General features: G+C 32.9%; 1 protein-coding gene across 1 annotated transcript; it reads left to right on the top strand.

Moving 5' to 3' along the window:
- Window positions 1-6,612: 6,612 nt before the first annotated feature.
- On the top strand, window positions 6,613-9,863 carry LOC120147437 (2Fe-2S ferredoxin-like). The gene is made up of 8 exons (XM_039160822.1): window positions 6,613-6,786; window positions 7,039-7,119; window positions 7,295-7,365; window positions 8,287-8,402; window positions 9,069-9,175; window positions 9,350-9,399; window positions 9,491-9,573; window positions 9,663-9,863. The coding sequence occupies exons 2-8, from the start codon at window positions 7,062-7,064 to the stop codon at window positions 9,775-9,777; spliced, it is 600 nt and encodes a 199-aa protein (XP_039016753.1). The 5' UTR covers window positions 6,613-6,786; window positions 7,039-7,061; the 3' UTR covers window positions 9,778-9,863.
- The last annotated feature ends 6,130 nt before the right edge of the window (window positions 9,864-15,993 follow it).

The raw sequence follows: 15,993 nt of genomic DNA, 5'->3' as shown, positions 1-15,993 counted from the left end.
TTTTGTGAACAATGATAGAATAATGACTTGGGTGAATACCGTGCAAGTTTGAAATATATTTGTCTTTGTTTTCACTGTTTAATATCATGTCTGTTTATTTACTGATTTATGTATTAATTTATTTTTAGCGGCCCGCTAAGGTGAATGCTCTACGTCGGGTTTTTCTTGCAAGATGGAGTTCACGCATCAGACGGCGTGCACGTGCCATTACGTCTCCGTTAACTCCAATAGTGCGAAAAATCCGTAAGAAAAAGCCCGACTCACCTGTCATCGTTCAAGAGGCCTCCCCTATCGTTCAAGAGGCCCCTATCATCCCTCAATAGTCCCCTCTCACCGTTCAAGAGACCACTGTCATCGTTGAAGAGGTCCATCCCAACATTCTAGAGCCCGATTCACACGGCGTAATATATCGAATTATTGAGAAACCCCCTCACGTGCCGGACATGATGGATGACTGTTGGCTTTCGTATAAGTTACCGACCAGTACCATTCCGACAGATGAAGTGGAGAGGAAACAACTACCGAAAACAATTCTGGATAATACCCTTTGGGCTAAGACCGTAATTGATTTTTATCTACATAAGCAGAGCCAAGGGTGTTACGCTGACATATACAAACTCAACGATGATATACATTTGTTGATTGAACGGTCTTGGTAGGGTGTGTTATTAGGGTATGAAGACAATGGCTATTTCGATGGGGGGTAAGTCTTATATTTCATTTTGATTAATTTTTTTAAATTTATGTAATTCACTAATATATGTCTTTTTTTTGTAAAACAGCATATTGATGCATGAGTGTCACGTCTTCTAATAGTAAGGAAATTGAAGAAAAATAAAAATAAAAAAAATACGCGATATACAATTATGCCGACGTCTTTTTCACATAGTTCACTTGAAGAATCAACGACAGGAATCATATGTGTTGGCTAATGGACAACCTAAACTTTATCCTGCATGGTGGGAGGTTGATAAGGTTAGTATTTATTTTTTTTAATATTTTAAAGGTATTCATAAATAAGTGCGCAATTTGAATTATTACTTATGATTGCATGTGTTTATCCCTATTTTAGAACGTACTCATTGGCTTCTCGTCGAGCTTCAGCTCCCATCCCTGAAGACAATAGTATATAACAGTATGATAAATTACATATCGTTGTCTGATTTGAGAGATATTATTAAGGGATGGAGCTCTCATTTGGCTAAATTCTTGGATGCGATTAATTATTGGACTTATTCTGGAAATAAAAAGCCAAAGAAGTTCAATGTTACAGTTATCAGAGACGAGACCGCGCCACAACAAACACCGGAAGCCAGAGGGGATTGTGGTCATCTCGTATGCATGCGCTTGGAGCGTTTGACGATAGGAAGTATACAGTTTCTACCTCCCACTGATAGAGATAGAGGTGCAGTAGGCTTGTGGTTTCGGCATTTTATGGCTAGAGCGATATATGCGAGACGCTGCCTACCTGCATCCGCGTTATGAAAGTGTCCATAAACAATTTATAAGTCAAATGCAAGTGTTGTTAAGTACCTAGAATTCAATAATAATTTGTTGTTTGTTGGTTTTAGATGTGTAGAAAGTGTTATTTGAGCGAATGTTTGGTTTCTGCAGGTTAATCCTGAAGTGAGCTGCGTGAAATTGATATATGAGTGCATAAACAACTGTCTGGGGTATACTTTTTTTGATTATTTAATTGATTCTTAAAAGTCTGATTTGTTTAATTGATGAGGAAAATAAGAATTATTATCATTTTTTGCTTGTTTAATTGATTTATAAAAATTGATTTGTAAAAGTTGATTTGTTTAATATTGATGTGTAAATAATTCTGATTTGTGCTTGTTTAATTGATTGAAATGTAAAAGTTGATTTGTTGATTTCAATCTGCATCATATTGAAGGCAAAAGACATGTTGGAGGTACACTTTCACAATGCTAAACTCAAAATCACAATGCGAAAGACAAAATCGCAACGCGAAAGTCAATTGGCGTTGCGATAGTCTAATACGCTTTGTGATTTTCTCGTTGCGATAGTCAAATACCCTTTGCGATAATCAAATTCGCGTTGTGATACTCAAATTCGCGTTGCGATAGTCAAATTCGCGTTGCGATTTTATCGTTGCGATAGTCAAATAGCCGTTGCGATAATCAAATTCGCGTTGCGATAGTCAAATTCGCGTTGCGATAGACAAATTCGCGTTGCGATAGACAAATTCGCGTTGCGATAGTCATATTCGTGTTGCGATAGTCAATTTCGCGTTGCGATTTTTGAGTTGCGATAGTCAAATTCGGGTTGCGATATTCAAATGAATGTGTAATAAGTGATAACAACTGAACATATCATAGCAATGTTCAAACTCAAGTTACTAATACATGCCTAACTGAAAATGTTAAAAGTTTACACATAAAATACACATAATAGTCAAATTCGCGTTGCGATATTCAAATGAATGTGTAATAAGTGATAACAACTGAACAGATCATAGCAATGTTCAAACTCAAGTTACTAATACATGTCTAACTGAAAATGTTAAAAGTTTACACATAATACAACGTTTGCATTTAAAAATCACTTAAGTTAGTAGTCCCAAAAGGTGAAGCCGGTTGTGATTGGGATTTTGATTTTGATTGCCTTTTTCTTGACACCATATGAGCTTTGGATTTTGATGAGGATCCATATTTTGGTAGAGGAAAAGATGATTGTGATAGACTGGTGATCCACATGTCAACCTTGTATGACCACTTTCCTTGCACCGACTACATGTCGATCTCTTCTTCTCTTCACCCTTAGACGGTATACGATCGTGACTTTTTGGTCGGCCAGGTAGCCTTCTGTCCATGGCTGGTGGCAAAACTATTTGTAAGTCATCTGGTATGTCCCACTCAGAAGGATGTGGAATAAGGTAGATAATCTCGGCATAAGTCTATCGATATACTTCTGTAGTGTAGCAGTCCATAGCGTATGCACTTGAATCATCTTGGTTTAGATGAAGAGCAACTTTTATAACATGCCCACACGGATAACCAGATGTTTGCCATTTCATACAACTACACGTCTTTGCATTTAGATCGACAAGCCCATTTAAGTTATTATCCAGTACTTCAAACAAAGTGTTTGAACATGGTTCAACTCTCCATGACGTTGACTTCACAACACGTTTCGTTATCTTTTTTTAGTCCATGGTGTAACACGATGTTCCAATGTTTCTGTAAATTTAAATAAATAATACTTAGTAAAATATATGATAAGTTACGAATTTAAAGAAATAATACCTGCATGGTTTCTTTTCTTGTAATACCACTGTTGAATAGAGGCTCGAAAAAACTCCATTAACATAGTAATGGGTAATTTCCGGGAATGACGACTTAGAACGTTGATTGATTCTGCACTATTAGACGTCATGAAACCATATCTTGCTCCAAGTTGATGTACTCTTGACCATCTTTCAAACCCGACATCTTCTAGTATTTGAGCACACTGAGGCAAAACACGTCTTAAACAATTTATATGCTTATTAAAATCCACTTCCCGATAAGCTTTTATAGCCTTCCAGTATGTCCATTTGTGATTTTTTATACCAACAGACCTTGATTTTAGATTTCTATATAAATGAACACCACAAAGTCCATGAAAAAGCATATGGGAAACACCTTCTAACAGCGTTGTCAATTGAGTTTGCCCTATCGGATATGATTGTCAGATTGCTAATAGGACCTATGCAATCCCTAAGATGCCCCATAAACCATGTCCATGAATCAGAGAATTCAGATTTGCCAACCCCGTAAGCTATTGGCAGTATCCCATTATTAGTATCCATGGCTACTGCTAATAAGTTTACTCCAATGTATCGACCTTTTAAATGTGCTCCGTCAACTATAATAACTGGGCGCATGCAAGTAATAAACGAACGAATCTACAAAATCATATACACAAGAAATATAATCATTTAAATGTGAAATGCATGTAACTAACAAAATTGAGTCAACAAAATTTTATTGATTTACTAACCGCAGCACCAATGGCGATAAACAGCAACTCAAAGCGTCCATCTCTATCTGTTTTGATATGAGTTACCCACCCAAGATTTTTCAGCTTTAAATTGTGACAATAAGCCGACAGTTGGGCAAACGATGCTTTTGGCGACCCCCTCAACAATTCCAAGGCATAACATTTGGCTCTCCAAGCTTGAGAATATGAGATACTAATCTTGAACCGAGCATTCATGTCAGTCATAATTTCATGTCCCCGATATACCCTGCCATTCAAAAACATTAACTCAGCCAGAAAACCACCCAACACCTTTTTGTTTGCCTGTCTATGGTGAGGAAAAACTTGGGTTCTTGAACATGTATGTTTATCAATAAAAGTCCTAACTTGAAACATTTCGCAATCTTTTATCCTTTTTGCAATCATACGCCACGTACAGTTTTTGTCAATCATACACCTTGTTTCGAAACGATCTTTGCTTGATTTGTTAACTTTTAGTTGATAGCCATCTTCCACACATTTCGTATACAAAGCTATCTTCAAGTCTTCCTTTGTATCAAAACAATCATATTTCTTGATATGAATAATTTTTGTGTAACAATCAACTGCTATTTTTACCAACTCTTCTTCCGGTATCTGAAGTAATTCTGGCATATTCCAGTTATACTCCCGTGGCATTTTTTTGGGGGACTTTTCTTCGGGGATTTCTTCTTCTTTTTCTTCTTCAGGGTTATATGAATTACATAATGGATGTTCAACATGTTCATTCACAGTCGTAACTTCCTCCTCATTATCATCAACAACATCTTCCTCGGCAGCGGCTGTTTCATCATCAAAATTCGGGTATTGACCAATATCAAAATATTACACGCATGGTCTGTTTCTTCTTCTGAAACATCATCAAAATCTGAGTATTGACCAAGATCAAAGTCCGGGTATTGACCAAGATCAAATTTCGAATACCGACTAGTACTCACAATTTTTTCTGTTGGCTCATCATCGTCTAACTGGTTAATACGAAAACCGGAATTTGGTGCTGAAAGTTAATTGAGATTTAGATTAGGGAAAGGTTGTGTGTTTTGAGATTGTGTTTGGTATTAGAAATGTGGTGAAACAAAATTTGTTTGGTGATGAAATTGTGGTGGAACCATTAAATTTTGAGCACCATAAACTGGGGTTGAAAAACTTAGTTGATTACTACCCGCTACTGACCCAACTTCACTACTTCTAGGTTCAACAACATACAATGTAACATCATCTTGCGAAACACTAATGTAAGCAATGAATCGTTCAACATCTTTATTGTTGGTTAACAAATAAACTTTACTTTTTCTCTGATAAGATAACCTAAATCCACTTAAGAGCTCTAAATTCAATTTATTTGCAACACGTAACATTAGAGTTTCATAAGTTAACTTTTTTAATGACAGTTTTAGTTGAAGATTTATGGGTAAAGGCATATATTGTAAAACACCATGAACATTCTCCCATGACCCTCCAAAACACAAATCTATCCAAACATGATCAACATTAGATGATTTCATTATTGTAAATTAATTTACTAAACAAATGAGTTGCGAAACTAAAACCTGTTGCCGAATGGGGAAGGATGTCGTTGGATATAGGAACGGATGTCGCCGGAGAGAGTGATAGATGGAGATGGAATGAGTTACGATTTAGGGATTTAGGTTATGAGTTGTTTCTGCTGCGTAGTTATATACCCAAACCATTTGTGTTACGAAACTAAAACCTGTTGCGAATTTGAAATTCAGTGTTGCGTCAGTCAGAATCGCGTTGCGATAGTCAGAATCTCGTTGCGATAGTCATAATCGCATTGCGATTTACATATTCGCATTGCGATAGTCGGAAAATCGCAACGCGAATTTGGAAAATCGTAATGCGATAGTCAGAATCGCGTTGCGAATCTGGACACTGATTTGCGATACCGGAGATCGCGTTGCGAATTATCGATCGCATTGCGATTTAGTTGGTCATTTTGGCAAATCCAAAAAAAGTTGGTTAAAATCGTATATTATAAGGCATTTTTTTGTCACTGAGGTTATTTTCTCTTTTTTAAAAAATCCATCAATCCTTTTTGTTATTTTTATCTTTTAATTTTAAGGTTTCGTCTCGATTAATCTGAATCGATTATAGTTATACATTTGATTTTGGTGGGTGAGTTTTCTAGTGGAGATTTTCTGTATATACAAGAACTCGAAACTGAGACATTACTTGAGATATCAAACTATTTATCACTTTAACCAACCTTGTTAGTAAAAAATTATCAATTATTTAAAATTATATTTTTTTAAAAAAATTGTTAAATTTTCATAATCTTTAAAAATAAATTATTTTTGAATCAGTAAAATTAACAGTAAGTTAAAAAATAAAACTGATATTGATAATGTTATGGTTGATATAAATTTATTTACATAAGTGTAATATCAATTAGGGGATGTAGCTCGAATGGTAGAGCGCTCGCTTTGCATGCGAGAGGCACGGTGTTCGATCCCCCGCATCTCCATCCTCCTTCAATTGAGGTTATTTTTTTCTTTTCTTTGTACTAGTTTGATACCTTCAAACGGCGCCGTTTCTATTGGGTCTGGTGTAGAGCACTCATTCTTTCTCCTGTGTCTCTCCCGACGGCGCATATTATTCAAAACAAAATTGTTCATCTAACTTCAGCAAATTGCCTTCGCCGGTGGTTTCTCTTCGCCGCCGACCCTAGTCGGCTTTCTCGGCTTAAAAAATCCAGCAAAGCTCACCGTTTCCATTCTCTCTTTTATCTCGTTACAAAAGGTAATATATATATATATACTTTAATCGTTATTTCTAAAGTTCTTCACTTTAATCGTTATTTCTGCTTTTTGGGGATATTATTTTTTTGCCTATTATCAATAAACAGCCGCTTAGATATTAGATAAATACTCTGTTGAATCTTCTTTTATTAATTCGCTTTGAAAAGCAAGTTATTTTGGAATTTGATACGTTTGCCAAAGGCATGGAGTTTTTAAGCTCTAAAGCTATATTGTTTCCCCATACTCTTCACAGGGCCTATCTTATCACTTCAAATCATGTTGAGTTCTAGGCTTTGTAGAGTTGGATTTCGGGTTGCCCAAAAGCTATCAAGAGGTATGCTTTTATTTTCAATTTAGCTTCATTTGTTATGCTTAATTGCCATTATTAATATTAGAGAAATAAAAAAAATGATGGACTTGTAGTTTCTAAGTAGACATGTTTTTTTGATAATTGTGTATATGTAACCTTCACATACGGACTCGACTTGAAATTGTACTATTTTCGACAGGTGGATGTACGCATACGTATAGAACAAGATACTATACACAAGGGCCTTGCAGGCGATATCGGCAGTCTCTGGTTCGTGATGGTATTTCTTTTTTTCTTTGTATATTTCATTAGGGGAAGATATAATTTGACATGCTTTACCTATCCCTTTCATGTCACTGAAAGTTATTGATATGCTTGACCCTGTCTTGAACGGTGATGTGCAACTGTGAATGAATTTAACTGGAAAATATAGCAGTTTATTGGGAATTAAGTGGAAGGTTTAGTTGTGAAATGTATATGAGATTAGCCTCTTTAGCAGTAACTAGTTATGTGACCCAATAGTGGATAATCTTATACCTTTTTAGGAGATGAAATGTGTTGATTACTCTAGTCAATGAGCTAATGATACGATTAGTCCTTGCCCCTCATTCAAGTTTAGAAGATGATTAGTTGTTAACATAATCGAATTATCATGATTTTTGAAGAGCTCATAGATGACTAAGTGTGGTCTAGTTTTCATGTGAGAAGAATGGTCTCTTGTCATATCTACCAAAAGGAAATGGTGTGCCATTGATTTTGTTTCCTAAGGGGATAGAATGGTTTCATTAATGTTAGTTCTGGTGACAATTTTTGGATTTGTCAGTGGTATAGCAAAATAGTGCTAAACTTATGGGAGAGTTGCATGAGAAAAAATAATTGAACTCAGACGCATTTGATGAGATCTGAATAGTAATAAGATGGAGGTGACAAACATCTTGTTGCGAGGGTATTTAGGAAATAATTTCCGAGATATTGAAGTATGGCACGTCTATGGTTGGTATCGGTATAACCATTGAAGAATGATACGATGTCTCCATATTGTTGATAACTTGATATTACCCATCACAGATTTGAATAAGAAAGGATTTCACTTAGAGCTATTTATCTGGAAAAATATGTTTTTGTGTTCAACAAACTATCGGTGAAATTTTCCCATCATCCTTTTCTTGTTTCTTCAATTTTTTTGGACAGCTTGAATTACTGCCAGAAACTAGAGCCTTTCAAGGTGCCGTATTGCAAAAGTGTCATGGTTTTTCTACCTCAGCTTCTGACATTGCTTCTGCAGGAGGGGATGAGGAGAAAGAAGAGTAAGTTCTTTAAATAAAACTTTAATAGCATGGTGTTTATGACTGTGGGATGATGTCATGGATCTTTCATTTAATGCTAATCTTATTAGATTGGTGAATTTTTTATTTAGTTCATATTAATTCTCAACGCCCTGATTTTTTTTAAGGATACAATGCACAAAAACGTTAAAGAAATACACATACCTAATTTCAATTTTCAAGTTCTTGGAGTGATGGTGATATAACTTCAATGCCATTTTAAGTTAGTCTATACTGCTAGTCCGATACTACATAGGAAAAGAATTTCTTAGTCAAGACAGAAACATTGTTCGACATAATTTGGCATTCTTCGAAGTAAACATGAAGTTTCAACTAAGGCCTCAGCTAAGATGTAGGTAGGATAGCATCCTCCCATTCGTAGGAGGATATGTATCTATTTTAGGCACGTGCCTATAATTGGTTGTGGATTTTGCTGGTGTGCTTTTCTGGTCTACTGTCTATCTCTGCATGATGTGCCTCTTGCACTTTTTTAGTTTGTGCGAGATTCAGATTGCAATTTAGTTTGTGGAGTTTGAGTGCCCCACAACATTTGCTCTTTAGACACTTGACTTAATAACTTCATACATAATAATCTAAAATCGATTTTTTTTGTTCTTTTTTTTCACTGTAAATTGCCTTATATGGCAGGATATGTGTCACATTTGTTTCAAAGGATGGAGAAGATATCCCCATACGAGTGCCTATTGGAATGTCTATGCTGGAAGCAGCTCATGAAAATGACGTAGAGCTCGAAGGCAAGGATCATTATTCATTGTTGAACCCATGATTTTCTAGCTTTCCTTGAATCTTTCATGGTGTGTCTTAAACATATTGCATTTGCATGAAGAACACGCTCAAAATTTACAGGTTAATTACTTTGGTCAATTAATTTATAATCCATTGCTAATATTTAAAGTCGGTCATTTCAGGAGCATGTGAGGGTTCACTTGCTTGTTCAACATGCCATGTCATAGTGATGGTATGCTATTGCCATTATATTTATCAAACATGATGTTAATATGTAGTATTCTTTGGACCTATTATCTACCAACTATCGACTCTTTTGCCAGGACATGGAGTACTATAATAAATTACAAGATCCAGCTGACGAGGAGAATGACATGTTGGACCTGGCCTTTGGACTTACAGAAACGTGAGCTCCTTCGTTGTAATCTGCCCGATGATATATATGTGTGTGTGAAATTTAATCAAAATGGATTGCCTATTCTCGAACTATTTCAGGTCTCGTCTGGGATGTCAAATAGTTGCACGTCCGGAACTCGATGGAATTCGTTTGGCAATCCCTGCTGCCACTCGGAACTTTGCGGTTGATGGGTATGTTGCAAAACCTCATTAGACTTAATTGAAACAACAGCTAGCTCTATTTAAATGAGCATAATAAAGGATCCGATCCTCCATTTTTGTAGCTCCCAGTATCATATTTGAATCGACGAGCATAGATTACGCTCAGGGCCGGCTCTGGGCAGGGGCAAGAGGGGCACCCGCCCAGGGTCCATAATTTTAATTTATATTAATTTATTATATTTTAATATACTAAATTAAAAATAAGACTTATAAATATTAATATACCATTTTCTTATATTAATATAAGAGGGCCTAAAACTTATTTCTTATTGACTTATTGTTCTCATCATAACGTTAAAAACTATATTAATATACTAAATTAAAAGCAGGGCCCATAGACTTATTTCTTATTGACTTATTAAAAGAATGTTGTAATAATTTTAAGATTATTTTTTCTCATAATAATTTGTCGGATGTTGATGCAGATGATTTTTTTCTGAAAATTAAGTGTTGCAATTGACTTTGCCAAATGTATTCATGTCAGCGCTTGAAGTCCTTGAGTTTGTTAAAGCCATAGATTGTTATCTTAATGTTTCAATTGATTATCGAATCTTATTAACAATGCTGGTAACGGTAGCATCAGCGGAAATAAGTTTTTCAAAGCTGAAATTATTGAAGAATTACTTGAGGTCAATAATGACATAAGAAAGATTGAATGTGCTAGTTATGTTATATATTGAGAAAAATATGTTGGAAAACATTGATGTTGACACTATCATAAATGATTTTGCATCAAGAAATGCTCGAAAGCAATATTTTTTATAAGTATTTATATGCTTAAGTATGTTTGACATTTTTGATATTGTAATGAATTAATATTTTCTTAATTTAATAAAAAATTAATTAAAATTTTATATTGTATATTTTTTAATATTCTTTTAAATTAAGGCTTAAATTTTTTAATTTTACCCCAGGTAAAAAAAAAGTCAGAACCGACCCTGATTAAGCTCAAACGATTGTTTTTTGTATCGATCATTGCTTCCCAATAATCCGATGTGGCATTGATTCTGTACTTCCCATTACCCTACTACTCTCTTGTGCACCATTCTATATGCAGACCATGAAGCTTAAGTTAATGCCGGTTATGACTGGTTGAATTCATTGTGCTGACTGATGAATCACATATATATATATATATAACGAACAGTCTCATTAAAATTTAGTAGGGTTCATTTTTCTAACTGGTCAGGTTAAAATTGTCTATATGATAATTATAAATTCATTTAAACTTTGTTTTACGTATTTTAAATATATGGGTAAATTACACATCTAGTACATAAACTAATTGTTTTGATATATTTTAGTACCTAAACTTTTAATTTTTTTAAAACTATACCTATAGTTTAGCTTTGTTTCATTTTTAGTACCTGTTATTAAAAGTTTTAGTTTTAGTTTCATTTTAGTACCCTGTTGAAAATTTAAAGTTAAGTTTTGAAAAAAAATTTAGGACCTTAAGTACTAAAACGGATTTAAATTGATAGTTTAAATATTACACGTGTTAAGTTTATAACGAACGAAAAATAAAATAAAAACTAAACATCAGTTATAATAATTTAGGTATTATATCTAACAGTTGAAGTATTAAATGCGTAATTATCTCGAATATATTCCATGTTGAACTAACATTTAATGTGAAAGGTGACGCTTGAGCTGATGGAAGATTGAACTGATTCGAGTTTTTGTTAAGGTTTTTCAGCAACATCGGTGGCGACATGAGTAATGAATGGAAACCCATGCATTAAATGAGAAAGGGCATGCAAAAACATACTCCAACTGATTTTCTTCACCAATAGTAATAGATGGACATATTATGATAAATATCTATAAATATATAGTTAGGTTGAACTTAACGTACACATATATGTATATATATATGTATTCGATAAAATCCGTGGTAAAAGAATTATTGTTATTTCTTGAGGATTCGGGTTCGAGCACCATAAATACTGCCTTGTACTTACCCCATATTAATCAAATAAAATTATGAGATTTGAACTTTATTGAAAATAAATCGTATTACAACAAAATGAATCGTTAATACTGACTGGAAAATAAGACAATAAGATCAAAGTATAATTTGATTATGTCTTATAAGTAACATTGTCATTATTGGTGTAATCCTTGAAGAGGACGCATCCCTCTAAAATTAACACGATCCTTTGAAAGTACACTTAAAATTTAAAGTGAAAATCGACGGCACTATTCTTTTCGAAAGACAACATTTAAAAGAAAATAAAAAAAGAAAAGGACTCAAAAGGACCAGTAGATAGATAATTTTTGTTTTTTTTCCCGTAAGTACACATGGTTTTGGTTTCATAATTCACAATAACTTAAACTTGAGACATGCTTAAGCGATATCAAACTACTTACCGATTGAACAAACCCGTTGATATAATTTTTGTTTTTTTTCGTAAGTACACATGGTTTTGGTTTCATAATTCACAATAACTTAAACTTGAGACATGCTTAAGCGATATCAAACTACTTACCGATTGAACAAACCCGTTGATATAATTTTTGTTTTTTTTCGTAAGTACACATGGTTTTGGTTTCATAATTCACAATAACTTAAACTTGAGACATGCTTAAGCGATATCAAACTACTTATCGATTAAACAAATCCGTTGATATAATTTTTGTTTTGATAATGAGGCAACAACACCAAAACCTATAAAACACATTAGCTTCCTATTTATCTTATCTCTCGTATCGGCTAAGTCTCTATAAAACACATTTATACGATAATGTTAGGTATTAAGTGTTAGGTGGAAACTTGATTGTTACACAAGAAAACATGAACTTGAATCCAAGGCTGAGTAGTTAGTCTTTTGTGTTGTCCTTTTCGATGACATCTCTTGTACGATGAGCTAAAAGCAAGCAGTTGTTATACTCACAATAAACCTATAGAAAAAGGGTTAATTTTTCTAGACATTCTCCGACTATGGTTCGAGTTTTAAATCAGTCTTCAAAAATCAAAACACTTTAATTAATTCTTTAGTTTATATGTTGAGGAGAAGCTAGAAGTTTTTTTCAGTATCTGTTCAAATAGGTCAAACCATTTGACATGAACATCCACACTTCTAGTATTTACGGTGTTCGAATCCGATACCTCTAGAAATAACAAGTCCCTTAACATCCTTTTATTGTATTTTAAATTCGATGAGCATGTTATAAATTTGATTCATGTCAAATTTAACCTAACATTTAACGTACAAATGATGATTAAGTTTACAACAATACATAATTAATATGATACTAATACTTTAGGGACTAAATTATAATATTATTGAAATTCGAAACTAATTTAGAATCTGGGTATGATTTGAGTATGCCACTGCAATTATGCCTCAAAAAAATCCCTGAATTAGGTTGAGAAAATGCAGTGTGGGTGACCAATTTCTGGCTAATTGAGCGGCACGTCAGCGCTTAGAAGAAAAGTAGCCTGTTTCTTTAATTTTTTTGAGTTAATTGCCTTATATGTCCTCCAACTATAACTCCATTTAAAACTAGTCCTTAAACTTTTGAATAATCCGATTTCATCCTCAAACTATGACTCTCATTCTAAATTAGTCCTATATTGAACATTTCAATTTTATCCCTGAATTACAGACTTCTTTCTAAATTGGTCCCCAAACTTTTTGAGTATTCCAATTTCATCCAAATATATAATTAGCTTCATCCATAATTTAACCTAATTTTTTTTTCAAACTTATAATAATATAGCTTGTCTTTTTGATTTTATTAACAAGAGATGTGGTAGTATATATGTATAATTTGAGATGAAATTAGAATATTAAAAAAGTTGGGGGACCAGGTTAGAAAGAGAGTCGTAATTTAGGGATAAAATTGACTTATTCAAAAGTTTAAGGACTAATTTAGAATGATAGTCATAATTTGGGAATAAAATTGAAACATATAAAAGTTTGAGGATCAATTTAAAATAAAAGTCATACTTTAAGTGCATACGATGTAATTACCTCATATTTTTTTTGGCCACGGCCCTGTTTCTTTGATAAGTTTGGCAAACCAAGCACCAACCTAAGTGTGCGTACTCATAGGCTCATAGCCTATTTGGCCAATGAAACAATATAAATGAAATTCTTTTTCTTGGCTGCCAAACACATTTAACAAACTAATAATATAAGTAGGAGTAGATATGGTAAATTGATGGGTAGATGAGGATACCTTATCCTCATCCTCCTACTTACCTAATATTTTTTTAATTCATCACATATTTATCATCGACGACGGATAAATTTTTTAAATTCATACTCATTCACGCGGGTACATTCTTAAATATATCACCACAAACACTACCTGATTGGATACTCACCGCTCATCTCGTACATGTCTGTACATGTCTATACCCACCGATTTGAGATAGGAGAAAGTACATACTTCAATTTTAAAAATGTTTATACCATAATATTTGGTTAAATTACATGTCATGTCTGATAAAATCTTAGTATTTACAAAATAGTCTTTGGAATTATACATAAATTTATAATGATCCAAATTTTATATGGTAGATAGTTAGTGGGCAGACGGATTTGGGATGGATGGATGGGGAGCGGGCGGATGCGAGGGGGGTTAGGACTTAAAACCATCACCTACCCACTACCCACGGCGGATATGACTTTTTACATCCACACTCGCCTTCTACCCATTAAACTTATACCCATTCTCGCCCAAATTGGTATGGATATGGTGCGAAGTCCACGAGATTATACCCGTCTACTATCCTAAGTAGGTGTGAACAAAATTTGAATTAATTCGAAAAATAAATAAATTTTAAGCTAATAAAATCAAATTATTCAAATTACATCCGAATTATTTAAAATTTTAAACCCAATATTACAAGTTAAATAAATTAACAGATAATGTAAAACATCATCTCAACTTCAACTAAATTAAAACCTTATGTTTTTAATAATCATATTAACTCGAAAAATAATAATTTATAAAATAAATTTAATTATTAAAATAAATACAAATTTATCGTCGATATTTTCTCCATTATATGCTAAAGAAAATAAACAAATAATTCATTTAAAATAATTATTTTATATAATTATTAAAATTTAATGTGTCGATTAATTAATTTAAATTAAATATTATAAAAATCTTTTATGAGATCGACTTTAATATCTATTCTTTTTTATCCGTAATGTTAAAATTGGAATCTTTCATCTTATTTTAAAGATTTAATGAAGTTTCATCTCTAAAACAATTTAATAACGTACACAAATAACCATTAAATTAAGTTAAATCAGTTTTATCAGTAAAATTGTAGAAAATATAAAATAATCATTATTTACAAATAATTATTAGAATTTATTAAACTATTGTAAAATAGTAGTCAAATTTATAAAAAAAAATTATAATTATTTTATAACATATAATGACTCTTTTATAATAATTATATATATTTAAATATCATTATATAATTTTTTAAAACTTCAATGTCTTAAAAAATTACTTTAGTATAATATAATGATGTATTTTACCCCAAATATTTTTACTCACACGTAAAAAAACACAGATTATAAAAATGAAAATGAGAGGCTAAGATGGCATTTAAAATAATTAATGTTTTTTTACTAAGAAGTTGTTTGTTTGCCTCTTAATGGAGTCATTCAACGTTGAATGCTAAATCGTTCAGCATTCAGCGCGTTTGTTTCGCACATCTGAACGATTAAGTGCTGACTGATTCAATAAAACAATGCTGAATGATTTAGCACAGAAGTACATTATAAATCATTCAAAGCCAGTTATCAAATATCATGTCACATTCATAGTCAAACCATTCAGAGTCTCTGAATCATTCAGCATTTGAATCATTCAACGTTTAATCATTCTGAAGTAAACAAACAGATGATAAAAAAATAATATATGACAAAGTGCTGGAGCGTTCATTATTAAATGATTGAGAGTATTTAAAATAAATAGTATTTTTTTGAATATAACCACTGATATCCGATTTAATGATTGATTATTTCGGATTGAGTATTGCAGATGCAAGGGTAACCCTTCCAACCTAATTTCCTCCATTCACAATGACCAGGATTCAAACCCCTGACTTTGCTTAAAAGGTCTAATGCCTATCCCATTAGACCAACTGATTATTGGTGAACATATATTACTTTGTAATCAAATTAATTTAATAAAAAATTAATATTTTTTATTATTAACAAAAATAATTAATGTT

Source organism: Hibiscus syriacus, unplaced genomic scaffold, assembly GCF_006381635.1.
Source record: "Hibiscus syriacus cultivar Baekdansim isolate YM2019G1 unplaced genomic scaffold, ASM638163v2 tig00110940_pilon, whole genome shotgun sequence".
NCBI classification, from domain to species: Eukaryota; Viridiplantae; Streptophyta; class Magnoliopsida; order Malvales; family Malvaceae; genus Hibiscus; species Hibiscus syriacus.
The sequence above is the reverse complement of the archived record's forward strand: the minus strand, read 5'-3'. Positions and strand labels throughout refer to the sequence as shown.